The following is a 24,597-nucleotide window of genomic DNA, read 5'->3' as shown; positions in this document are numbered from 1 at the left end:
TGAAGACTACTTTTAAGATGCACAAATTTAAATTATAAAAGCACAACCATAATCACAGAATATGCCAATTACAGTGCTTTTCAAATAACAGTTTTGCCTTGCAACTTCTGTCTTACAACATTAAATTTTGGACCTTATTGCTAATACCACCATTAAAACCAGTGGCAGGAGCAGCAGGGCGTCTGCAAGGCCCAGGAGCTTGTAGACGTCCCACTTCACTGCTTACTGCTGTGATTAAATGTCAGGACAAAAACCAACCTATCAGTCAAGTACTTCTCTCCCCTGCAGCTTCCTGTCTGCGGGACCTGCAGGATCTGAAGCAGGAGCCATGAACAGTGCTGCCTATTGGCTTGTTCCTCAGGTCTCAGTCTGCCTTCTTATAGAACCCAGGACCCTGTCTCCGAAGTGGCCCCACCCACAGAGGGCTGGGCCCTCTCACACTGCCTCCATCACACTGATGGAGGAGTCTAACAGGAAGACAGATCATGGCAGCTACGTTTGATTTGTTTTTAAGGATTCAGGACAAGTTTTCCAAGTGATTTGATATTGTGGGGAAATGAAAGAGAAGTGTGGGGTTTCAGAAGAGAATGTTTTCTCAGGCCGGGCAAAAAAACAATAATCACAGACAGGGTCTCACCTCTCATGATATGTCAGGAATGTCTGGAATCCTCCAAGTATTATAATGAGGATAAATTGATAGAAGTTAGTAGCTTCTAGTAGTTGATGCTGTCTTTGGGTATAAAACTCTTTTTCAAGCATCACACACCAGATAACAAATCACAGTTGTGACATTAAAAACACTTGGCAAAACTTGAGAAAATGAGAACATGAAGCTATCACTCCTGTTTGTTTCATTGTCCCTGACTTTCTGACAGTTGACATTCTTGTCATATGGCATCTCAGTGTCCAAGGTGGGTGGTGGGTAGTAAAGCCATTGGTAGTATGGTGTGCCTGTAGTATTTCTGAAGAGCAATACTTTCACAGAGTCTGTTGGTGTCTTTTGATTCACTCTGTCAATTCAGCTATGTGGGGAGAGGTATACCCTTTGACGAGTCTTGGCATCTTTGCCCACCACCACTTTGTCCTAAAAAACAGACTAAAACCCAATGTTGGGGCCAAAAGAGAAGAAGTGGTCTATGTGGTAGAGGCAGCGGGTGAGGCACGAGATAGAAGAAGGTCCTGGAGGATGGACATGGAGGGCAGACAGAGGAAAAGCAATGTGGGAGACAGAGGGAGCAGGGTCAGACAAAAATGACAGTCCATCAAGGAGGAGGCAGGACAGCAGGGGAGACATGAGGGGGGTGGGAACCAAGAGGACAGGAGTCCTTAAAAGCTCCTTCCACAGGATTTCCACAGCGGTCTTTGGGCAATGAAAGAAATATCGTGAGGGTTAGCACATTGGCTGCATCTGGTGTCTTTGTGCTGTGACAAACCCATTCTAAATCCTTTAGAATCACTGCTGGGATGGTGGCTTCTTCACCTGGGGAAGGCAGAGGAGCTAGAGGAGCAACAGGGAGCTGAGAGAAGTGAGAGGACATGGCTGATCACAGGAATTATCCCCAAAACAGAGAAAACAAAAATGACTGTCGTTCATTTGTATGAATTTCAAACTCATTTTGAAATTCACACACTGCAGTGGTTAAAAGTGTGGGTTGGAATGTTACAAGTGCCTTGAGTCTGGGAGACTTGAAGTGAGTGGCACTCTTGCGGGTTCTGGAACAGAGAACCGGTATGACTGGGAGCACAGGCCTAGCAGCACCCCTACTCCTCCTGCTAGACTCCTACATTCCAAGCGCAGACCTAGCAGCACTCACTCACTTTCCTGCTAGACTCTTACATTCCAACTTCTGCCCTTCTAACTCAATTCCCCTTTTCTTCAGTATTTACATTGTATGCAGTGTCGGCTGTGTTCACACGGATTGTGCATATGCGCATGTATGTGTATGAACATATGTATGGAAGGCAGAGGTCAGCATCTAGTTTCTCCATTGACCATTTTCCACATTATTGTTTTGAGGCAGGGCCTCTCTCACTGAACCTGGGGCTCATTGATTTTGATAGGATGGCTGGTCAATGAGCTCCAGTGACCTACCCGTCCTGTCCTCCCCTTACTGGGGTTATAGTCATGTGCTATCTACTAGTTTTGAGCATGTTGCTGGGGATCTATGCTTGCAAAACAGACACTTTAATGACTTAGCCAGTCATTTATTTGTTTGTTTGTTTATTTATCCTGTGTGTGTATGTGTGTGTGTGTGTGTATGTGTGTGTGTGTGTGTAGGTACGTGTGTGTGTGTGACTATGTGAGTTTATGTGTATCACCTGTATTCAGTGCCTGCAAAGACCAGAAGATGGTGTCGGGTTCCATGGAGCTGGAGTTATAAATACATGTGAGCTGCCTGGCATGTGCTGGAAAGCAAGCCTCTTCTGCAAGAACAGCAAGGACTCAGCCTCTGAGCTATCTTTCAAGCCCCCCAGTGCTGAGTTTTTTTAAATTAACATTTTAGTTGCTACGAAAAATAATGACTTTCATCATGACACGTTCACACACACACACATACACAAACACACATACACACACACTTACACACACACACATACACACACACGCACACCACACACACATACACACACATACACACACACGCACACCACACACCACACGCACACCACATACCACACACTCACACATACACACACACACACGTGCGCGCGCGTCAAACACACACACACACACTCACATACACACACACACACATACATACACAATGCACACCACACACACACACACATACACGCGCACGTGTGCACATGCACATACACACACAAGCACACACACACCATCGTACCTTGTCATGTTTACTGCCCTCCACTATTCTTCCCACCCTGTGAGATGAAAAAAACTTTGCAAGATGAAAAAAAAATCAAAGCCCCTAGAAGTGTAAATAACTTGTCCCAGGTCCCAGCTCTTATGAGTGAGGGAGCTGGGCTTGTCACCCAAGCGGTAGGATACCACACTGGTGCTTTTAATCACCAAGCACTCAGATTAACACAGAGTGCATGAACACAGTTGGAGAATATAATTACCCTAAAAAATGATGGATCTGACTCATGATCAAAATAGCAATTATAACCAGAGAAGCTGGCTTCTTCCATACGGTTTCAAAAGGAGACCCTGGGCAACTGAAGATAATAAAACTGATATTACAACTGGTGCGTTTACTAATCATGGTTCCTGGGATGCTGTAAAACCCCCTAGTCTAAATTCCCTTTGTAATCATTTTTAGGATTTTCCTTTCTTCTCCTGTTGAGACTTACTAAGGAGCATCCCAATTGGGTTAAAAAAAATAAGAATTTGGACTAAGAGGAGTGTCAGAGCAAGCTGATGAGAGCCAACAGTTTTCACAAAGTGCCTTTGAATTTGAATCTTTTCCTTGTTCCTCACAGTCAGTTACTGAATGGCAGTGGTCATCTCTGCTGGTGCCTGTACCCCAATCAGCTCTGGACACCAGCTGAGGAGGAAAGAGGTCCTTCTAGTTCCACTCCTTGCCTTGGGTCTATGCTACATCCTGCAATCTCAGCCATTCTCCACACTGACTTGTGGGATGGTGTGTATAAACCGACAACAGACTTCAGCCTCTGCAAGCTTTTCCACACAAAGGACACAGCACTCACCTTTTCATTGTAGATGTCACCGAGCATCATGCACGCTTGAATCACATCGAGGCTTTGGAAGTTGTTTTTTGCGATTATCACGAACTTCTCCAGGTATTTAATTGCTTCTGATGTCTCTCCTTGGCTAGAATGAAATGAGGAACTATTAGTGCGTCATCTCACCATTGTGAAAAGAAGAGATTTTGTGTCTTCCCTGAGAGAACGTGGGGTGTTGGTCAGGATGGTTAGACTTAAAATACACACATTTTGTTAGACCTGGCTTATTTCTGGAGTATGCAATGAGCTAAAACTCAAAACCTTTTAAGCTAATTGTTTGAATTCTATACAAGTACACCAATTCCTCCTCATCTTTTCTCCACTCCAACTTCTCCCATGTCCCCTCCACTTCCTCTGAAAATTCACATCCTCTTCCTCTTTAACTATCATTTCACATACACAAACACACATATACACACACTTACACATGCGCACACACACGTACATACATGTATACACACACACATACACATGCATATTGTGCTCATTTAATGTTGCTCATATGTATTCTTTTTTTAGGGCTGAGCACTTGAGATTGAATAACCTATATAGGGGCTTGTCCCTGGAGAAGGCTGATTCTCCCTCTCTCGGCAGCCGGTAGCTCTTTGTCTAGGGTGGGACCTTGGGAGATTTCTCTCCCATCCACATCAGCATGTCAGCTGGTCCTGTCACTCTTCAGGTCTTATTTAAGTGGCCATATTGTTGAGATTACATGGGTGTGGCTTCCTTGTCATTTATTGAAGACACAACCTTACAGTAGACATCCTGATCCTCTGGCTCTCACAGCCTTTCCAACCTCTCTTCCCTCTTCTTCCCTGAGCCTTAGGTACAAATGTATTGAAAACTCAGACTTGTAAAGCCTCAAGAATGGCTGGTGTGAATATGTAATAGCACCACGGCTTCAGAAAACAAATAGACAGTTCCTAAAAAAGCTGTAACACAGAGTTATTGCATGGTCCAGAAATCTGGCTGCAAGATATGCAACCAAGAGAAACAGTGATATGTCCATACAAAAATCCACACATTGATGTCAGAGCATCATTTTGAATAATAGCCAGTGAGTGGACACTACTGAAAAGTTCATCAATTAAATGATGACTTAGAATGTGGTATGTCCACACAGTGGAATATTACTTTGTCATGAAAATGAAGTACTGATACATGATAAACCATGTAAAACTTGAAAATACTAGGTGAAAAGAGTTAGACACCAAAGATTATATATTGTGTGTTCATTTTATACAGTGTGAAGAATGGACAAATCAAGAAAGACAGAGAGTAGGCTAGTGGCAGCTGGAGTCTTGGGGGAAGGGGGAGATGAAGGGTAACTAATGACCCATACAGGATTTCCTTAAAATGATGGAGAATTCCTGAAATAGAAGGTATTCATGGCTACTCAATTCTGTGCATGCATTACAACCACTGAGCTGTGGGATTTAAAAAGAGAAGTAGTATAGTTCTATGAACTGTCTCAATAAATCTATTTTAAAAACTTCAAAAAAGTGTATAAAAACTGAAAATGTTAGATGTACCTTCCTTTAATCCCAGAACTTGGGGGGAATCTCTGTGATTTGAGGCTAGCCTTGTCTACACAGTAAGTTATAAATAAGGCCAGCCAGTGATACATAGTGAGTGAATGGATGGGTGAATGAGTCAGCCTCTCTCTCTCTCTCTCTCTCTCTCTCTCACACACACACACACACACACACACACACACACACAAACACACACACACACACACAGTGAATACTGTTTTGTAAGAGTTTCTCAGCAGCAGCATTGCAGGCATTACTAAAGTCACACACACAAAGTCCTAGTCACTCAAATACTTTTAGAGGCAGGCATGACTGAAAGTTGGATAGAGGAAAGATAGAGTCCACATGAGAGCTAAGCATCAAGGTAAACCGAAGCAGCCTCAGTCATGGGGACATTTGGAGTTCGCAGACGAATTTCAGTCAGGGAACTTAATGATATGGAAATGCATCTCAACTGGTAAGGAATCTGTCTGGTGATCAAAGTCCTGGGTTTGATCTCCAGCCCCACACCAACCATGTGCTAACCTAGTACCCAGGAGGTAGAGACAGGGGTCAGGGTGGGGAGCATCAGAAGTTCAAGGTCATCCTTGTGAGTTTCAAGCCAGCTTGAGACACTTGAAACAGTGTCTCACAAGCAAGCAAGCACACTCTGAACTTTGAAAGTCTAGCTGATGTCTTATAACCAAAGGGTTTCTCTGTCAGCTTGGTGGGGTGAGTGTAAAACCACATGCCGCTTGAACTGTGACTGCCTCTGAATGACACAAAGTAGCTAAAATCCTGCAGTGTCTTGATTTGACAGTCTATGTAAGAGCAAGACTGGTACTGGAAGGGTAAATTTGCTCTTAAAGGGCAATTAGAAGGAATTTAAAGTCAAATCTCATGAGCACAATACTGACCAAGTATTCATATAAATCATAAACTGTAATGCATACTTGACTGCCCTTACATGTTGAACTGTAGCTAACAGACACTCAGCACACTGTTAAACCCCAGACCATTGCCTCTGCCTCCACCCTCACCTAGGCCTGTCACACACAGGCCAGGGGGTGCTACTGTGAAGGGTCCCAGATTCCCCACATAGGCCTGGCACACACAGGTGAGGGGGCTGAGGGGGCACTACTGTGAATGGTCCCAGATTCTTCTCCAGATGTTTGTCCTTCTCACTCATTGTCCTGCACATCCTGACCATCTCTGCTCTGTCTGCATTGGTCCTTTGCTTCTGATCTCATCCTAACACTGAGCCCAGGCAGGGGTTTTCCTCTCTCTCTCTGGAGGTCCATGCAGCATCTTGCTCTCCCTTACAATTCATGGCTATCTTGGGTGTATCCCAAAGACCACATAGTGTGACCTGTTCTCTATCTTGGGGTGCCCTGGTTTGCCTCTGGACTTCAGATCTGCCTCCCCTGCTTCCAGCTGCTCTTAGCATACACAGGAGGCAGCTCCCTTCAGGTGGTCAGTCTCAGGAACAGTGCCTGCTGAGAAGGCAGATGATGCTAGGATAGGTCTTTAGGGAATTCTGTCCTAACATAGTGGGAAAAATGTTCATTACATAAATTAGTGAGCTGGGCAGTGGTGGCGCATGCCTTTAATCCCAGCACTTGGGAGGCAGAGGCAGGCAGATTTCTGAGTTCAAGGCCAGCCTGGTCTACAGAGTAAGTTCCGGGACAGCCAAGGCTACACAGAGAAACCTTGTCTTGAAAAACCAAACATATATACATATATATATATATATATATATATATATATATATATATATATATATATATATATATATATATTCACATATGTGAATTTTGCCCTACAGTAGCAGTATATGTAGAGATTTTTCCTTTTTTCTTTTTCTTGTTATCCTTTACTTTTTAAGTCCCCCCTTCCCCTCTATCTTAAAAAAAAGCTGTTTTCTAAGTATGGCTCCATTTTTTTCCCTCTATAAAATGACTACATATACCTCCAAATCTGTGATTATGTGCTGCTATTGGGGTGATTCAAAAGAATATGAAACAAGAACAATGTAGAAGCCTTGTTCTGAGCACCCGTTTGCAACAGGTCATGAAGGGAATGGCTCTTGCTCTGTGTGAGCTCTCCAGCTCTGGATGGAGTCTTTTATATTTTGCTAGTCAGTTTGTTCCTAAAGCAGCTGGATGATGGTAAATTCAGTGGGTGGACATTAGGAGCCAGGCCACACACTCATTTGGCATATCCTCTTTGTTGTCCTCTTTTGTTCTCTTAGATGAGTAATTTTGATAATATTAAAGTTCTAGACCTAGAGAAAACACCAGCTTCTTAATTTTTAACATGATTATGAATAGCTCAGATGTGAAAGTTGTGTAAATGAGCAGTTTGGGTACGTGGCAAGGTTCCAACAGTGACCATCAGTGAAGTAACAGGTGACCATCCATGGCTCTGCTGGAGACTGTCTTCCATGAGACACAAACTTAGTGTAGTTAAGTGTCCATGGTGGAAATGCCCACTATGCAATAAACTAATAAATGCTCACCCAACAGATGCACGAAGCCCTGGCTATTAGATCCTATCAAATACATTCTTCCTTTCTAGCTGGTAAACCAATGCTCTACAGAGCAGAAATAAAATGGAATTTCATGTTCCCCAAAGTTGTGATTACTGCCTTTTTTAATTCCATATGCATCATTTTTTTTCACACCAGAATCCCAAGTCATTTTCCAGACTGGGGGGTGATCGACTGTCTGGAAACCTATGCTGTTTGTGGAGTATGTATTAGACTACAAAGAGAGGTACACTATCTATTTTAACTCACGTCTTTGTCTGTATGTGTATGCTTTCCCGGAAGACTGCTTGATATTGGGTGACCAACCAATCTGTGTGCTGTTCCCTGAGGAGGAATATTTCCTCGGATCTCAGCATTTCTCAGTTGCTTGTAGTTCTTTGTCTGGTATTGCTAACACTACACAAACTGAGCATGTTGTATTTATGTATTTAGGAATATGTATCTGCACACACATGTGCACATACAGATATGTAGCAACAATTAAAGAAAAAGAGACTATGATGTAAAAGAAAGCAGGGGGTGGGAGGATTTAGAAAGAGAAAGGGAAATTGGCATAATTATAATTTTAAAAAAATTTTAAAAAGTATTTAAAAATTAACTGTCTACAAACTAAGATGAATTGGAAAAAGGGTATAAAATATTGATAAATAAAATGAACATAAATAAAGCATATATGCCAAAATGATAGTAAAATATAGAGCATAATGATATTTCTAGGGCTAAGAATATTTTAGCAAACTGATGTTAATTTTTCAAGCTCTTTTCTGTACCTTAATATCTCGATAAAAAAGGCTTTACATACCATCAGTATCTTTACATACTACTTTAAAACCATAGGAAAAGTTCACTGTTGTTGTTTATCTAAAATAAATTCACCAAAGCTTATGTATGTTTAATGTTCCTTAAAAGCTGGGTATGATTTTAGATGGCAGTACAGTTTCGATTAGGCTTGGCTTGTTGAGGATAGTTAAATCATATTGTTCTCAAACAGTAGTACAAAAAAAAGTTTAGTGGGAAAATGCAAACCAGTATAAATACAATGATTGCTGGGCATTTAGAACTTCTCTCCAGCTCCTCAGGAGCAACGGTTTCCCAAGCGTGCAGAATCATCCTGGACTTTGTTCTAAAGCAATGGCAGAGAAGGCCCTCTCAATGTAAGTTATATTCTGCACCCAGCAAGTGTGGAACCCCACATCAAGGCCACTGTCCAGCTACTGGGACATAAACATCAAGGGTGGAGAGGAAGCCTGCAAGCATGGGCATTAACAATGGATTTAGAAGCTAGTCCATCCTTGGTGGGAGATGGGATTCAATTTTTTTCTAGAGAAAGGCTACAGATTATTTATATAAGTTCAAAGACAAGGTTAAAATGCTAGACAAATATTAATTCCAGTTTTCCTATATGCAGTGCACAGGTGCAACTTCAACAGCAGATTATATGATATAATCATTAAATTCACTCAAGCAGACCTCAGAGAGTTAAAAGCATATATTCTGAGGACCTGGACTCCTCGGTCCAAAGAATGAGAACGAAACAGGGCAGAATATTTGTGTATCAAGGTGGTTCCAGTTCCCAACTGGGAAAACAGGGCCGTTAACACCCACGTCCCCTGACAACTGTCCAATTATGTATATCACACTTGGCCTAGTGTTTGCTGAAGAAGTAATCAATAAAGGATGTGGTTGACTGAGCATAGATTTTGGTTGAACCAATGCATGAAAACTTAATCATTTACTCAGAGAGAAGAAATCAAGGAGAGCAGAGATGAACGGCCACGGAGGGGTTTGTTGATTGTGCCACCAAGTTTGTGGGCCACAGATGAAAGTAATAAGGCAAATGGGATCCTCGGCTGGAGAAAATGTAAAACGCTATTCTTAATTCCGTGAATTAATAGAAATGTTTCTGGTGGTCTTTTTTTTCCTGTGTCATTTTTAGCAAATTTCACTTCGAAGCCTGAATGTTCCATTTTCGAGAATATATGAAAATTACTAGGGCGTGTCGTTTCTCTCAAGCGAAGAGAAATTAATCTTTGGCTATAACAGAGAGGTAATTTTCACACTGGAAACTTTGTTGGAATTGATTTGAAGATATCTACTGTGGCAAGTTACCCAGGAAATCATTTAAGTCAAGTATGTGAGAAAATTTACAATGGGCATGAAATAAACCCAGAAACAGGATAGCTGTGCCCAACATGGGTGCAGGATTCTTTCTTTTCTATGTTCTCTTAGGGAGTTATCTTGATTCTGTTGAAGAGCTGTGGCATTTCAACAAATGAATTAGTTAAGTTAAGTGGGAATATACCAGCATACACATTCCATAAGGAAAATTAAGGGTTTTCCTGCTTTGTGTGCACTTGTGCCTCCTCTTGCTAAAATAACAATAACAATGATAACAAATACTAACATGTACTTGGTAATTTCTCATATCACCTTTCCTTTATGAGTCCCAACTGACTTTCAGAGTAGTGCACAAGGCTCTTTGAAAACTGACTATTCTCTTCACTCCTCTGGAAAGTAAGGAAGAAATGACATTGCAATTTTTTTTATACCTCTTAAGCCCTTGTCCAGTATGTATTATTTACATTAATAGCAAAAAAGTTGTTCACTATTGAATTATAAGGAATTATAATTTTCCCTTATAAGTCACACCAGGTCTGGCTTGAGCAGAAAGGGCAACTTCATATCACCAAATCTTGAGAGAATGTGGTATGTTTCCCAACTGAAGGTTTAGTATAAATTCTTGTAACCATTTTAGAAGCTTCCGGCTTATACATCTTTCACACATACTCAGCTGATGGCTTTGGACACTCACTTAGCCTAGACATGGCTCTCTCCTCCATTTCCTTTAAAGAGATAAAATATGTTTATAGAGATAGGGCTACCATTAGCGAAACTGTTCCAATCACTAGCAGGTTAGGATAGAAGAGATTTAGGAGAATGCTAAGCTTCACACACAACCTGATTTATTTCTCAGCCATCTCAGCCATAATTTCTTCTACTTTGCCCTTGTTACTTCTTGTGTGATGCTGCTAAGCACAGAGGGCAGTTGAGTCCTGTGAGTGGAATTAACATGTAAGTACCAGTAAACATGTGTAGACATGTTTATCAAAGTTACACCCTTCAAAGCAGCATTTTCCTAGAAATGACCACAAAACACATAAAGGTTTGAACTTTAACAGGATGATTTAAACAAAAGATTTCCAAATATCCAGGCTGCTGCTGTTGTCCAAAACGTTTTGTTTGAACAAACATACATTAATAGGACGTAACTGTCCTTGACCAGGGAGGACCATGCTCCTCTGAATGCTTCTACGAGCCAATACTGCAAGATGGCAGCTTTGGCTTGGGAAGATCATGGCCTGGGATATTTTATCCTGTGACTTCAGAAGAAGGATGCCTGTGCCCTCCTGCATTCTACAGGACATTACAGAACTAAGGATGCTTGTCTGTCTGTACACAAATCATCGAAAGCTTTCCCATACTTTAGTAGAGGCCAATTTCTATAAGTAGAATTAGTTTTATTTGGCATAAAATAAGATGTGACTCTGTTTCTTGCCTCTTTCAGTTTTTGTCTCTTTCTGTTTCTCTCTCCCTCCCCCTTCTCTCTCCTCCCCCCTCTCCTTCCCTCCTGTCTGTATTTGTGTGTGTGTGTGTGTGTGTGTGTGTGTATATCTGTATGTTTGTGTGAGTGTGTGTGTGTGTGTGCCAGAGTTAGGAGTCTTCCCTGATTGCTTACCACATTATTATTTTGGTGGGGGGGGGACAGGGTCTCTTACAGAACCTGGAGCTCATCTATTAGACTGGCTCTCCAGCCAGCCCCAAGGATCTGCTGGCTTGACAGTGCTGGGATTATAGTATATAGCACCATGCCTGGCCTTTATGTGGATGCTGGGGGTTTGAACACAGGTCTTCATGTACAAGTACTTTCTTAACTGGCCCATCTCCAGAGCTGTTTTCCATGCTGCTGAGAATATAAAAAAGGATTGTCCTTATTCCTAAGAAAAGCATTCCACCTCATGGCCTATCATGGGCAGTTACAGCCTTTCCCACCTCAAACACATTGGATTATCTGTGTTTTCAAAGTTACCAGATTAACAGGACTTTACACTGATAATCTGTGCCCTCAGCTTTGACTGTACAGATGAGGAATTCAAATTCTGAAGTACAGACTGATGTATTCCAGATGAGACATAAAGCGAACCTTTGCAGATAACTTGAAGCCAATCTTTAGCATCTAGATGTTTCAAAAATAAATACAAGAGCAATCAATAACCAAAGGCCATCACAACATTTATCCCGTGACATAGCAAATGCTAAGAGAAGGTTTCTGAAGGAAAACATTCCATTGAGGGTTTCATCTCTTTAGCTGTGTAGGGTACAATGGCTATTTTGTTTTTGTATGAATTATTTTATAAGCATGTGAAGGAACACATTAATATCACTGTGAAAACCTAGGTCAGGCTTGTCATTACAAAGATGAGTAATCCAATGATTTTTCTGGGGAACAGAGAAATAGCACAACAGGTAGAGCACTTTACTCTATGTGTCTCAGGCTTCAATTTCCAGTACCCACTTGGTTGCTGACAACCACCTATAGCTCTAATCCCAGAGGATCATGCACTCTCCTATTCTGGCTTCTGTGACCATCAGGTACTCATGTAATGCACACATGCACACACACACACACACACACACATGTATACACACATGAATGCATGCTAACACACACACACATGAATGCATGCACATACACACACATGAATGCATGCACACACATACACACACATATGCACGCACACTAAACATTCATATAAGATCTACTGGTTTGAGACAGTGATGGGACCAAAAGCAAGTAGTTTAGTAGTTGAAATGAACTGAATAAAGAACTGCACAGAATCACTAAGTCCAAACAGATATTAAGTTGGAGACTAACAGATCTCATCTTAGTTTCTATTTAGAAAGTGGAACTTTCAAGACCGCTGGGTTGGTCTTCTGGGGCCTGGTCACTATGTGTGTTAGGAGGGCCCACTTACAGGCTGCTTGGTCCCCTCACATGTGGCTGGCCCTGTCTTTCTCCAGCAAACACCCATACTCTCAATAGTATGCCTTCTCCTAAGACATTTGTCCAACAGTGACCATGTTTAGCTGATATTATATAGGACTCCTTCCATTTCATTGGTACTGGCATTTTAGGTAGTGTTCTTTATCTTCGTAGTATTTATGTATTTGGTATCATGTATGTAGTATTTAGTATTATGATTCTACTTTTAGCTCATGAAGCATATAGGCACAATGCCTTTCAATAACACCCCACCTTTTCAGACTGTCCTGTATATATTTACAATGAAAGATTAACGTGAAGTTACACATTTACATCTGCTACTATTACTATTATTTTGAAAAGGCTTCACTTTGCATCTAAGCTAACTATTGAAAACCAAGAGTGTACTTTGGTGACTTTTGGTATTGTGAGTGGCTTACACAAAGTTATGCTTTATGATGAATGATGGCTGCGGTGCAGGAAGTGAGGGGCAATCACAAAGTATTCCTCCAAAGGATATATATTAGAAGCTGTTCCCAGAGACTCTTGATAACTTTCCTGTTTCATATGAAGTGTTGGGCATGTTTGCACCCAGCTGTTAATCTAGGCTTGCTTAATGGAAGGAGCCTGGTGGAAGCTTAAATGGAACTCTTCCCAAAATGCTCAGGAAAGGTTAGGCAAAGTCAGGCACTGAAAGGCGTGGTCTGGCACCAGGCTCTCCGAGTTCCTGGCCTGGGAGATGTGACCTGATTTTTCTTTTTGTCTTTATCTGGTTCATTCAAGGTCATCACCAAGCTTACCGAAAACCGAAAGGGAGCTTACACAAAGGAGGGAAGGACAAAGGAGACTTTGAATACATTTTTTTTTACAATACCACACTGGTTTAAAGTAACTCACCACCAAAGGATCACTCAAGAAGGGCACTGCTTAAAATTTAAGCAGGCAGTGATGGAAAGCGACAGACCTCAAACAATTTAAGTCTTTCACAGCTGGGTGACTCCACAGAGACAGCAGGACAAACTTACCTCTGCAGGACCTTGGCGATCGCCTCGTAGGCTCTCCCCAGGCTAAGGTCATCATCTAGACTTGTGGAGATCTCACTGTATCTATCAAGCACCTATGGGGAGAGGAACATGCTGAGTAGATAGCCTGTCCACATCTGAGGATAATGCATCATCACAGAGAATATTAAAATTAATAATTTCCAAAATGTCTCTTTTTGTTGGCTTGGTTTATTTGGGGCTGTGCTATGGCTTGTTTCATGGACATGTCTTTGAGCCATGACAGTGAAGTCCTCCTTTTGTAAAAATACCCCTCGCCATCCCAATTCTCCAAACCATCCCATTTATATAATGTAGCTGTGAATAAATAATTGAATGCTTTACAGCATTATTTTAAAATACGGAGACTATTACCTAAGGTAATATAAGTCCTATCAAAATGTTCTACTATGGTAGTTCAAATATCATGGTTCTTTCTATAAATAGCTCTTTGAAAAGAATGAATTTAGGCAATAGGCCTTTTCTTAATCTGTCATTTTAGGAGAGCCTTGTCTTACAGTGTTATGTGTATATAGCTCACACTAAAAATATTTCTTACAAATGTACTTCATTACCAGCAATCTCCCTGATAATCAAAAGATTGCAGCTGCCACAGCCAAACATATGATCTTAATTTAATTTAACACTGACATCACTGTGAGCTGTCATTTTCTTCTTTTTAATCCCCACCCCCTGCCCCTCCATTTACTGGTCAGGGGAGGAAAATACAGAAACCAACATCTCACCCGCCCTCTCTTCTTTCTTATTGTTACACGACCCAACCTATTACACACATGAGGACACAGGAAATCTCCAAGGACCTTCATGGAAATCCTTTTTGCACATTTTCTAAGAAAGAATTAGTGAAAGTCACTTTCTGGCATTTGAGAGGGCGAGAGGTGGGGGTGGGGCATACATCTGCCTGGTGTGCTCTGTGTGAGTCAGAAGGCAGGAAGGGTGAGTCCTAAGACAGGGCTCCTGTTCATCTCTGCCCTTTTCGCTCCTTTGTCTTTGATTCTCTCACACACTTCTCTCCTCATTTGCTTGTCTCTTTCCTTTCCTTACCTCCATCTGCTCTTATGTCACATTTATCTTTATTTCTTCAAAGTTAACATTTGGGAAATGATTCCAAGGAGACCACCATGATCCCTCTTCAGAAACAGATCTGTGGTTTAGAAGTGATCTCTAGAGCTAAGACCTATCTATGGGTCTCTACCAACCCTGGTTTTGATTCTTATTGAGCCCCCAGAGTTATACATTTTGAAAACGCTTTCCATAATTTTAATTCACATGTAACAACTGCACTCATTTATAAGATATACTGTCATGCTTTGTCCTGTGTATAACTGCATACTCCACTAACAACTTTCCAACTTGTTATTGTTTTATGGTAATAATGTTCAAAAAACAAGATAAAAGTATGCATACAATATATTTTTATCATTTTTGTCTTTTTGTGTGTATGTATGTTTGTTCATGTGTGTGAATGTGGGCACACACACGCTACGACATGTGTGTGAAGGCCAAAGGCCAGCCGCAGGTCTCAGAGCTCTCCGTCCATCTTGTTCTCACCGTGTAACACAGTTAGGCTGGACCAAGTACTTCCTTGGACTTGCTGCCTCTCATCTTGCTGCAGGGACGTTACCCTTCTAGATGCATGCTGCCACATCTGGCTGTGTGTGGGCACTGGAGATCTACACTCAGGCTCTCCTACTTGCACATTAAGCACTTCACCTACAGGGCCATGTTGCTTAGCCCTCCCTTAGCAATTTAAAAACATACAAGGAGTGATCATTAACCTTGACCCTTATTTTTAGGCTCTTACTGAAGCTCTGTAGAAATCCGAGGATATCCTTTTCATTCCGCCTCACAGCCGACAGCTCTCTGGCTTAACCTGAGAAACCTTTACCGAAGCTGTCTGAGGTATGAGATGGAACCCCTAAATTTTTTACATTTGTAAGAAACCTTGTTGAGTTGATGTATAAAAATACCTAGGAGTAGACTTTATAGGACTTTATTTTGGTCCACATATTTTTAGGTGACATTCTAAATCCTAAATTGAAAGCTAATTATTAATATATTTTATGCCCAAAATAGTTCATTTGCTTTCTTTCCATAAAAACTGTAGCCCTGGCTCGGACACTGTTTTAAAGCTTACGGAATCTTATAATGGTGGCTTGTTCGCAGCACTGCAAACATCTATGCATTAGTGTAGACTTGGGACTAGTGCAACTACGTGAGTCAGCAGGAACCTGAGACAGGTTTTTCCAGGCATGAGATGGGCTTCCACAGCAAAGCTCTCTCATGTTCCCAGTTATCCTGTGACTTCTTCATGGTGATGGATATGGTCTCCCAGGGTGAACACTAACCTAAGAGTTCCTCCTATCTCTTGCTCATGCTCCCTCTCTCTCTTTTTGTAAGATGGAATCTCACTCCATTCCTAAGCTGGTCCTATACCCTGGGCTCAGTCTACCCTGCCTTAGCCTCTTGAGTAGCTGGAGCTACAGGCATAATATCCAGCAACCAACCCCAGAATAAACAGACTAGGATAGAAGAGGTAGGCCTTAGCTCTTCCACACCTGTCCCATGTTACAGCATGCAGGCCAGAAGAACTCGCTGTATTTAACTTCCTCCTTAAAGAAGAAAGCCCCAGTCTAAAAGCTGTCACATGGGTACTGTGACTTATACACAATACTGTATAGTCTACACACCAAACAACAAGAATTCTTAATCTCTTCCTCAGCCTTCAGGAGGAGCCCCGTGCAAGAGTTTCCCTACCCAAACTAAAGACAACAAATTTATTTTGTGGCTTGAGATGAATCTGATATTTCTTTAAACAGTCGTCTGAGAAGCAGGAGCTATGTAAGTGGTTGAAAAGGCATGATTCGTTTTTTTTTGCCAAACAGAGAAGCATTCAAGTACACAAGAGCCACACTGGGTATCTTGTTGAAGATTTAATCTAAGATGGTCTACCTACCTACCTACCTACCCACCTACCTACTTACCTACCTACTAGGTACATAAGCTCAAGAGAAGAGACCTGCAAGTGGGAGAAATCTAAGGACAGAGGAAAATAAGTTTTATAAAAGTAAAAAGAAAAAATATGACTTTAAGTAGAAAATTAGGATGAAATTATAAAGTTTGTGGAACATAGAAGTGTTTTATACTAATTTGTGGTAAGCTAATGTGATGATTAATCTTGTCATCTTAATCCTACTAAGGGGTATAGCAGGATATTTGATGACATGCTGTGAACCCAGAGATTGTATTTTTTACTAAAACAAAAACAAAAACAAAAAACAAAAAACCCAACAACAACCCTGTTTCTAGTTAGGGTGTGACTCAGCCTTAGCACTTACCTTTAATCCCTCTGGCTGGAATACAGACAAGCTCTTAGTACAATCCTTTAATCCCAATCAATGAAGGTAAAGTTAGTTTGTAGAAAAAAAGCACCCATGTTTGAAAGTGATGTCTAATTGAGCAGCAGACAAAGTGATGAATCAGAGATTTGACAGAATAGGATATCCTCAACTCTCATTAGAAGAGAGAAGAAAGGGAAGCTACTTAAGGGAGAGAGAGACAGCACAGGAGAAGGGAGTGCAGTCTAGGAACACAGTAGAGTTTGAAGAGACTGTACAGTAGAGTGGAGAGGGAGGGTGGAGCAGCACAGAGAGGGAGAAAATGAAAGGAGGCGGTTTCACCAGGAGAGTTTTACAGAGACAGACTGAAGAGAGAACAAACTAGATACAGGTGAAGATAGAATGAGCAAGAGAATGAGAAGGAGCCAGAAGATTAGAACAAATTGCCAGAATTAGTGTGAGATGAGGCAGAGCAATTCAGTCAGAGGCTGAGAGAAACCACATTGAATCAGTCAGCTTGTGGAAGAGTTTGAGCCAGAACAGCTGAGTTGAACCAGTCAGACACGGCTCAGTAAGAATAAGAACGGTTACCTTATTTATCAGTAAGTCTCAGAGCTCAAAACATTCTAGGACTAGATAAGATTGTACAAAGGCTAGACGCTTCCAGGACTAGGTCTAAGTTAGCAAATGGAGGCAGTAAGCTTTGAAGACAGCAAGTATGTCAGGTGAATAAAGGTAACTTTTATGGAGGGGATGGCTAAGAGGCTAGTAAGTGTATCTCCAGGTATGTGTTAGGGCCACCTCTAGAGAGAACGGACTAGCAGTGGCTGACCTACCTTGGACATGAGTACCACCATTCCACAGACTAACGAGGCTTGTGGTAGAATAAAAGAGGAGAAAGCAAGCCCTTTGGTGCAGACATTCCTCTGTTCTTTTCTGGCCTCCATGATGTGGAATGCTCTGCCTGCCTCTCCTTCCTCACTGGGACAGGCGAGACTTCTAAAAGAAATGACCCCAAACATGCTTCCTTCTTTACAAAAGTATAATGTGAGCCCCGATCTGCTTTTGAAAGCAGATGAACTGTGATCTACAAATTGGCAGGGAGTGAGCAAGTCCTGGTCGACTGAAATCAGTGAGAGAAGCCAGACAAAGAATGGGACTGTTTTTACAAGACATACCACGGGGGAAGATGCACAGGAGTCTAGCAGCATCTGTGGACATCTGAAGGACACTTGGCTGAACAGACCAACTGGATATGTTAGACACATATCTGTAGCCTGGATGGTTAAAACCTGCCAGCATAACTCATCGAAATTGGTACAAAGAACTCTTTGTATGCAGTGTTCTAATGGATGAAGAAGTCTTACCTTTCAAATTTATACTCAGTGAAGATCATGAGCCAGTAAGGAAGAAACACTGATATGGTATGCAGCTGTATCAAGTCCATATCAAGTGTTCAGAATTCCCCCAAATTCCACAGAAAATGGCAGGCCTACCAGTGAACCGAGTGTTGTGTGTCAAGTAACTCCATCTCTCTGAGCCTATTTCCTCATGAGGGAATGGAAATTTACAAAGCCTATGACGGAGGACTGTTACAGGTTCCTAAGTGACATGGTAGTGAACATGCTCACTAAGGACTGAGTGAAGCAACACCCTTTATGCTCACCTAACATAGCTGTTCTCAAATGAAGGGGCATCTGACAACATCTGAAAACACTTTAGTTGTTATAATCAGGGGAGGGTTGCTAGCCCTGTGGTACACACCATAGCCCCCATAACAAAGAATTATCATGCGGCTTAAAATGTAAGTAAAGCCACTGTTGAGAAATCCCCCAACGTGGCCTCCACTTAAACAATCTTCCTGACTGAACACTATTGAAGCTAGCCATACAATCACCCAGAAAGTTCCATAAACAAACTATAGGTTGAGTTGAAGTAAGATCTGCAACTCCCATGTGCTTGGCCAGAATTCCGTCTCGTGGGGCAGCAGGGAGACTCTGTCCATCTCTATATAATGATTTCGACTCCTGAGACACGGCTGTCTTCTTCATCCAGTCCCCAGCAGGTACATAGTCATCAAGGACGTTTGGAGATAAGAAAGAGCAAAACCTCTACTGTTTAGCCACATTTAAACACTTTCCCTCTATTTTTGTCCACAAATCTAAGAGGACTGGAAGAGTCAAAAAGAACCCACGTAGATCAGCCTGTGAAGCCATAATGGAAGCCCAGCAGACACGTCTGTAAACAGGAAGTTAGGAGCCCACTGCCTGGGGTACACTTTTTACTTCTTTCCCCGATGACCACCATAAAAGACGGTGCACACCCAGAGAAGCCCCAGGTTGTCGATTTCATAACAAGAGTTAGGCACTAGTCTCCGTTCACAGCTTTTCTTTGAAGGAAGGAGAAAATAACACAGATTTTTACTTGCACAATAATAAGTGTAGATCATTTAAAAAGTCAGGTTTGCCACCGTGAGCTTGAAATCATTTGTCAAATCTCATTGGAAATACATTTATTCTGATTTCTGGCATGCTAGCCCCCTTCAGCCACTTGACAGTTGGTAAGCAGAGAAAGCGCTTCTGCGTCATTTACAGTGTCTGAACCCAAATACAGACAATCAGCTGCAACATTAGTCAAAGAAACCAGTGGCTAATGACTTCTGACAGGCGCTGTAGTAACAGACTGAGGCTAGCCAGGGCATCACCAGCATCCAGGGGGGATTTTCCTGGAGATGGAGAGTCATTGTAGGCGATGCTAAGAATGGAGGGTCTCACACCACACCACTTAAGGTTCACATACACTTTCCGGAAAGGCACAGCTTCTGACGTGTTTATTAACAGTGACACCTTCATACGGTCATGCTATCCTGAGTGGCCCATCTGAGTGTGTGACTTGGCAAACTTAGTAAATGTAACCTCACTTTTCTCTATCTCTTCATGCCCTGAACATTCTGAAATTCCCTTCTTCAATTAGAGGTAGCCTACTTCTTTTCTGCTTCTAATATCGGTCATTTAGAGGGTGCTTTTCTTGTCCTCGAAACCCATTATTCATCATCAAGTCCACTGCCACATGCTGATGGCTTGTACTACCTAGCACACACTGCAGAGGCTGTGATGTGGGGCAGGAAGGACTGAATCTGTGCTAGTTTCTCCTGTCGGAGCAGCTCACTGTGGAACCTTAGACAAGAAACGTTGTTCTTCTGGGATTCTCGGATATGGAGGAGTTGAAGCAAATGGCCGAGAACTCTCCCTTCCAAAAGTATGGTTTGGAGTTTAGGATGCTATAGTGATGTGTTCAGTCACTTAAGATATGCACCACATGTTTTCAACAACTTAACTTTAGGTTAAGAATTCCAGAGCAAAGGGCAAGAGAAATGGCTCAGAGGTTGAAAGTGGGTACAATTCTTCAGAGGACCCAAGTTTGGTTCTCAGCATCCACTATAGGTGGCCTGAAACTTCAGCTCAAGGGAATTCAACATCATCTGGCTTCTGCAGCTTCCTGTACACAGATGTGTGCACACACATGCATGTGCATGCAAATGTGGGCATGCGTGCACACACACATGCACACACGTATGCATGCATAGGTACACACATAGGCACATATTTTAAAATGAAATGAATCATTAAAAAAAAATCCTTGATCAGGGGATGGAAAGATTGCTCAGTGGTTAAGAGTACATGTTGAGCAATCTTGAGTATTCCAGACCAGCTGATCATCCTGAAAACACCTGTATTTCCAGCTTCATGGGATCTTATGCCCTCTTCTAGCCTTCAGGTGGGCACAGGCATACACAGTGTGCCTGCAGCCATAGAAACACATACACAAAGAAATGAAATGAATCTTTGATAATGTCCTGAATGGAATTACTTTATTTCTTCTTTCAAAAGTTTAAAGAAACAAGATAGTGAATCATTTCAATTCCGTTGAAATCCTTATATTTTGTCTTCAGTTGAAAAGTCTTGAAAACTCTTGAGCTGGTCGTTTTCAAACTGTCACTGAGTTACAATAGCAGCTAGCAGAAGTGAGTTACATAGTAAACAGTTGATCTTAAGAGGCCATTAATATGTGCTGTTCTTCAGAACTAGCAAGCATTTGTTTTGCAGCTTTAAGAACCTGATGAGGGTTCAAAGTCACCCTTACAGTTCACAGCCTGTGTTGGAAGTCAGAAGTGCTGCACAATCCCCCATGTGCAGGAGCCTGACACTAACCTTTTAACAGCCCTATAAGGATAGCAATGTGTCCCAGAGCATTTCCAGGCTTTTACCCAGAACTCCTCCCCTTCTGTAATCCAAGATGCAGAAGATATTCAGCCTCAAGACAAGACAAATTTCCACATGCAACTAGAAAGCAACGTTTTCCTCAGTCCTGAATTGAAGCGCATTGCTCCAGACTATTCCCAAAGTTGCTCGTTACAGTTTGTACTACGACATTACTAATACCACCACATCTGAACAGCTCCGCTGCGCTTCGCAGTCGTGATTTTATACCAGAAGTCAGAAGGCACAGGGATATCCACCATGGGCAGGCCAATCATCGTGTGACTTATGTTATATTTGCAGTTCCTCGGAAGAAAATATCTCCCTGCCCTTGACCTCCCACAAAGCAAACCATCGGAGGCTTTGTTTTATATTTTGCTCAGAGGCCCTTGACCAAAGGGTAGTTAATTTACAGGCAGTCTGGTTCTCAGTGAGGTGGCCTGATATAAAACTTTCTGCTTGGTGGAAGATAAGAGTGATAACTTAGTTCAATCACAGCCTCATAGGGCATTCAAACTGTGGGGCCGTGAGGACTGGTGGAAAGGGGAGTGGCGGTTCAAGGCCAAATGCATCAAGAGAGGCGGCCAGCTACTGCGCTGTGGTGACTGCAGCACTGCAAGGGAATAGGAAAACTGAGTTTCTCCATCTCAGTGGGGCCCACTGTTGGCTACTACCCTTGGGATTCCTAGGGTTGTGGTCTGTGTAGGACCTCCAGTATTTTACCTCTCCTTGGTATAATGAATGGATCTCTTTCTTGAAACAGAACAGAGAAATTCTGGACTTGGGAACCTTCAAGGTCCTGAGCCTGCACTGTTCTTTCCTGCTTTTCACTTGTTTTCCCTGAGCATTCTCACAGGGAACTACATGTCCTTGCCCTAGCCTAGCTCCACTCACACTGCCCTGCGTATCTAAATATTAGTTTTTGTGAGCTGGTGACACACGGACAGAAACCCCATCTGTCTTGTTCCCCATTGTACCCTTAACTCCTAGTCCTGTTAGCACTGGGTGTTGTCGAGTAGATGTGGTTGGATCTGAGTGAGACATCAAGAGTGAAGTGCCTATCGAGACACTGGTGTCATGGTGATAAGATGTGCTAGGGATTGACATTTACCTTAGCTCCCCTGAAATAAAGAGAAAGCATGGCATTTCATACCTACGACCAGTGGAAAGTTTGGAGAACTGGACCATCAACAAGTACATTTAAAAGGATATAAATGAATTTTGAGATGACCCAAGGGCCTCCCTATCTAAATATCTGATTGTCTATCCAGACCTGCTCTCAAACAAACATCAGGATCCTGAATGCTGAGGGCTGAGTCAGGCAGGAGCTTTGCGAGAACAATGGCACCAGTTTCGCCCTATCTGTGAAAAGAGGGCAAGGCATTTCCTTCTTCATTTTACTTAAGAATAATGAGAGACAAATGCAGCCCCTGCCTTCATAGGTGACAAAGCACTTCTGAGGGAGTGTGCTGCAGAGAACACGTGACAATCGAGGAGCTCAGTGTCCCTTGGATGCCTTGAAGGAAACCACTGCTGGCTCACAGGAAAGGCTCTGGAATGTTCTACACTTGTTAGAGATTTTTAAACAAGCACTAATACTACAAAGGTTTCCACATTCTTGCATGAACCTATTAACAGGAGATTTCTCTCTTTTCCCTGGCAAAAGCCATCAGCTATCTGTAATCCCTTGCACTTGATTCCCCTCTCATGGAAGGCAAGATTTAATAGAAATTCATTCTCATTTCTCCTTCTAACAAATCCATAGGAGTCTTGAAGCATTTTGAGCATATGCTCCGTGGACAGCGCAATGTCCTTTCCACTCCAAGTTGTTATTCTGGTAAAATCAGGAAACCCTAATTTATGTTTGCAATGTCATGTTTTCCTGTCAGTATGTGAGAACTGTATCCTTTCAAATGAAACATGGTAGGAAAGGTTTCCTCCGATCGCTTCCACACCAGGGAGGTTTTGTCCAGGACCCTTCCTTAGCACCAGGAGAGACAAGGAAACAATTTATGAGCCATTTCCATTCTGATGGGACAGGTAGTGGGACTGAGAGCTTTTACCAAGTAGGTTATGACAACTCGTGATAAATGTTAATAATAAATGGTTGGAGTCCTAGGGGATATGGTGGCTATAGGAAGCCGTTTGGGATATTGCTGATGGGGTGCTAGTAGTCTTGGAATTCCCTGGCTCCCCAGTAGAGTTTGGCCTGACAATAAACAACAGTTTAGTACTTTATCTAATCTCAGCCAAGAGGAAAGTGTGCCAGCAAGCTTTTGCAGATGTTCACATCCAATAATCTATCCATAATTGATGAAACAGGGAGGTCAGATGTAATGGCTGCTACTATCCCAGCAACAAATAAATGGTTATTGACAAAACAAGCCAGTGTGGCACAGAGCGCTGGGCGGTGACAGGAGGAGAGGGCATGGAGGCAGAGGCAGGGAGACCATAGGCAAAGAGGCGGTGGAATTGGAATTCCTCAGCAAGCCTATGGTAGAAGAACCGCGCTGGCACACAAGCAGATGGGGCAGCTCGTCAAGGGCATGGAGGAGACATGGAGGACAACAGAAGATGAAGGCAAGCAGAGATGGAGAAAGAGGAGGAGGGAGAGGAGACAAGGCGGGGGCTGGGTAAGTGCAGATGCATGAATGGTTCCTTAATGCCTTGGAATGCTTGGCTGTGATCCAGATGTCTCAGTTGCCTCTACTGCACAGCATCTCCTCTCATCATCCTGGCTGCCATACTGTGCAGCCTAGGTGAATCCAGGTCAGAGCGGATGATACATGGGACATTTGAGGGACCCAACGCCCCCTGATGCTCAGGGGCATTCATGGATAGATGTTCCATTTATGCTGTACCTACCTCTCCACCACTTTTGCTATTTTAGGATATTTCCAGATAAACTCAAGGTACCAAATCAAGAAGTTAGAAAATTTGATTGAACTGGAAGTAATCTGAAATGCATGCTGCTTAAAATTGAATCAACTACAAAGGAATGGGTGTGAGGGAAGGATTTCTTAAAAATGATGCAAGCCTAATACTATACTTTATTCACCTCAACTTATGCAAAGAGAACAATAAAGCCTTAATCGAGGGTACTTTTATTGACTGAATAAAATTCAAGA

The 24,597-nt window shown here is 42.3% G+C and overlaps 1 protein-coding gene across 1 annotated transcript in view; it reads right to left on the bottom strand.

Moving 5' to 3' along the window:
* Ttc29 (tetratricopeptide repeat domain 29) overlaps nucleotides 1-24,597 on the bottom strand; it is a 189,873-nt gene that overhangs the window by 70,895 nt on the left and 94,381 nt on the right. Inside the window, exons 8-9 of the mRNA XM_031340377.1 lie at nucleotides 13,837-13,928; nucleotides 3,673-3,796 (exon numbers count right to left, since the gene is read on the bottom strand). Of these exons, the coding sequence (XP_031196237.1) occupies nucleotides 3,673-3,796; nucleotides 13,837-13,928 (216 nt within the window). The remainder of the gene's footprint in view (nucleotides 1-3,672; nucleotides 3,797-13,836; nucleotides 13,929-24,597) is intronic.

The sequence above is a fragment of the Mastomys coucha genome, unplaced genomic scaffold (assembly GCF_008632895.1).
Source record: "Mastomys coucha isolate ucsf_1 unplaced genomic scaffold, UCSF_Mcou_1 pScaffold22, whole genome shotgun sequence".
NCBI lineage: Eukaryota > Metazoa > Chordata > Mammalia > Rodentia > Muridae > Mastomys > Mastomys coucha.
This window is presented reverse-complemented; position numbering and strand designations above follow the sequence as displayed.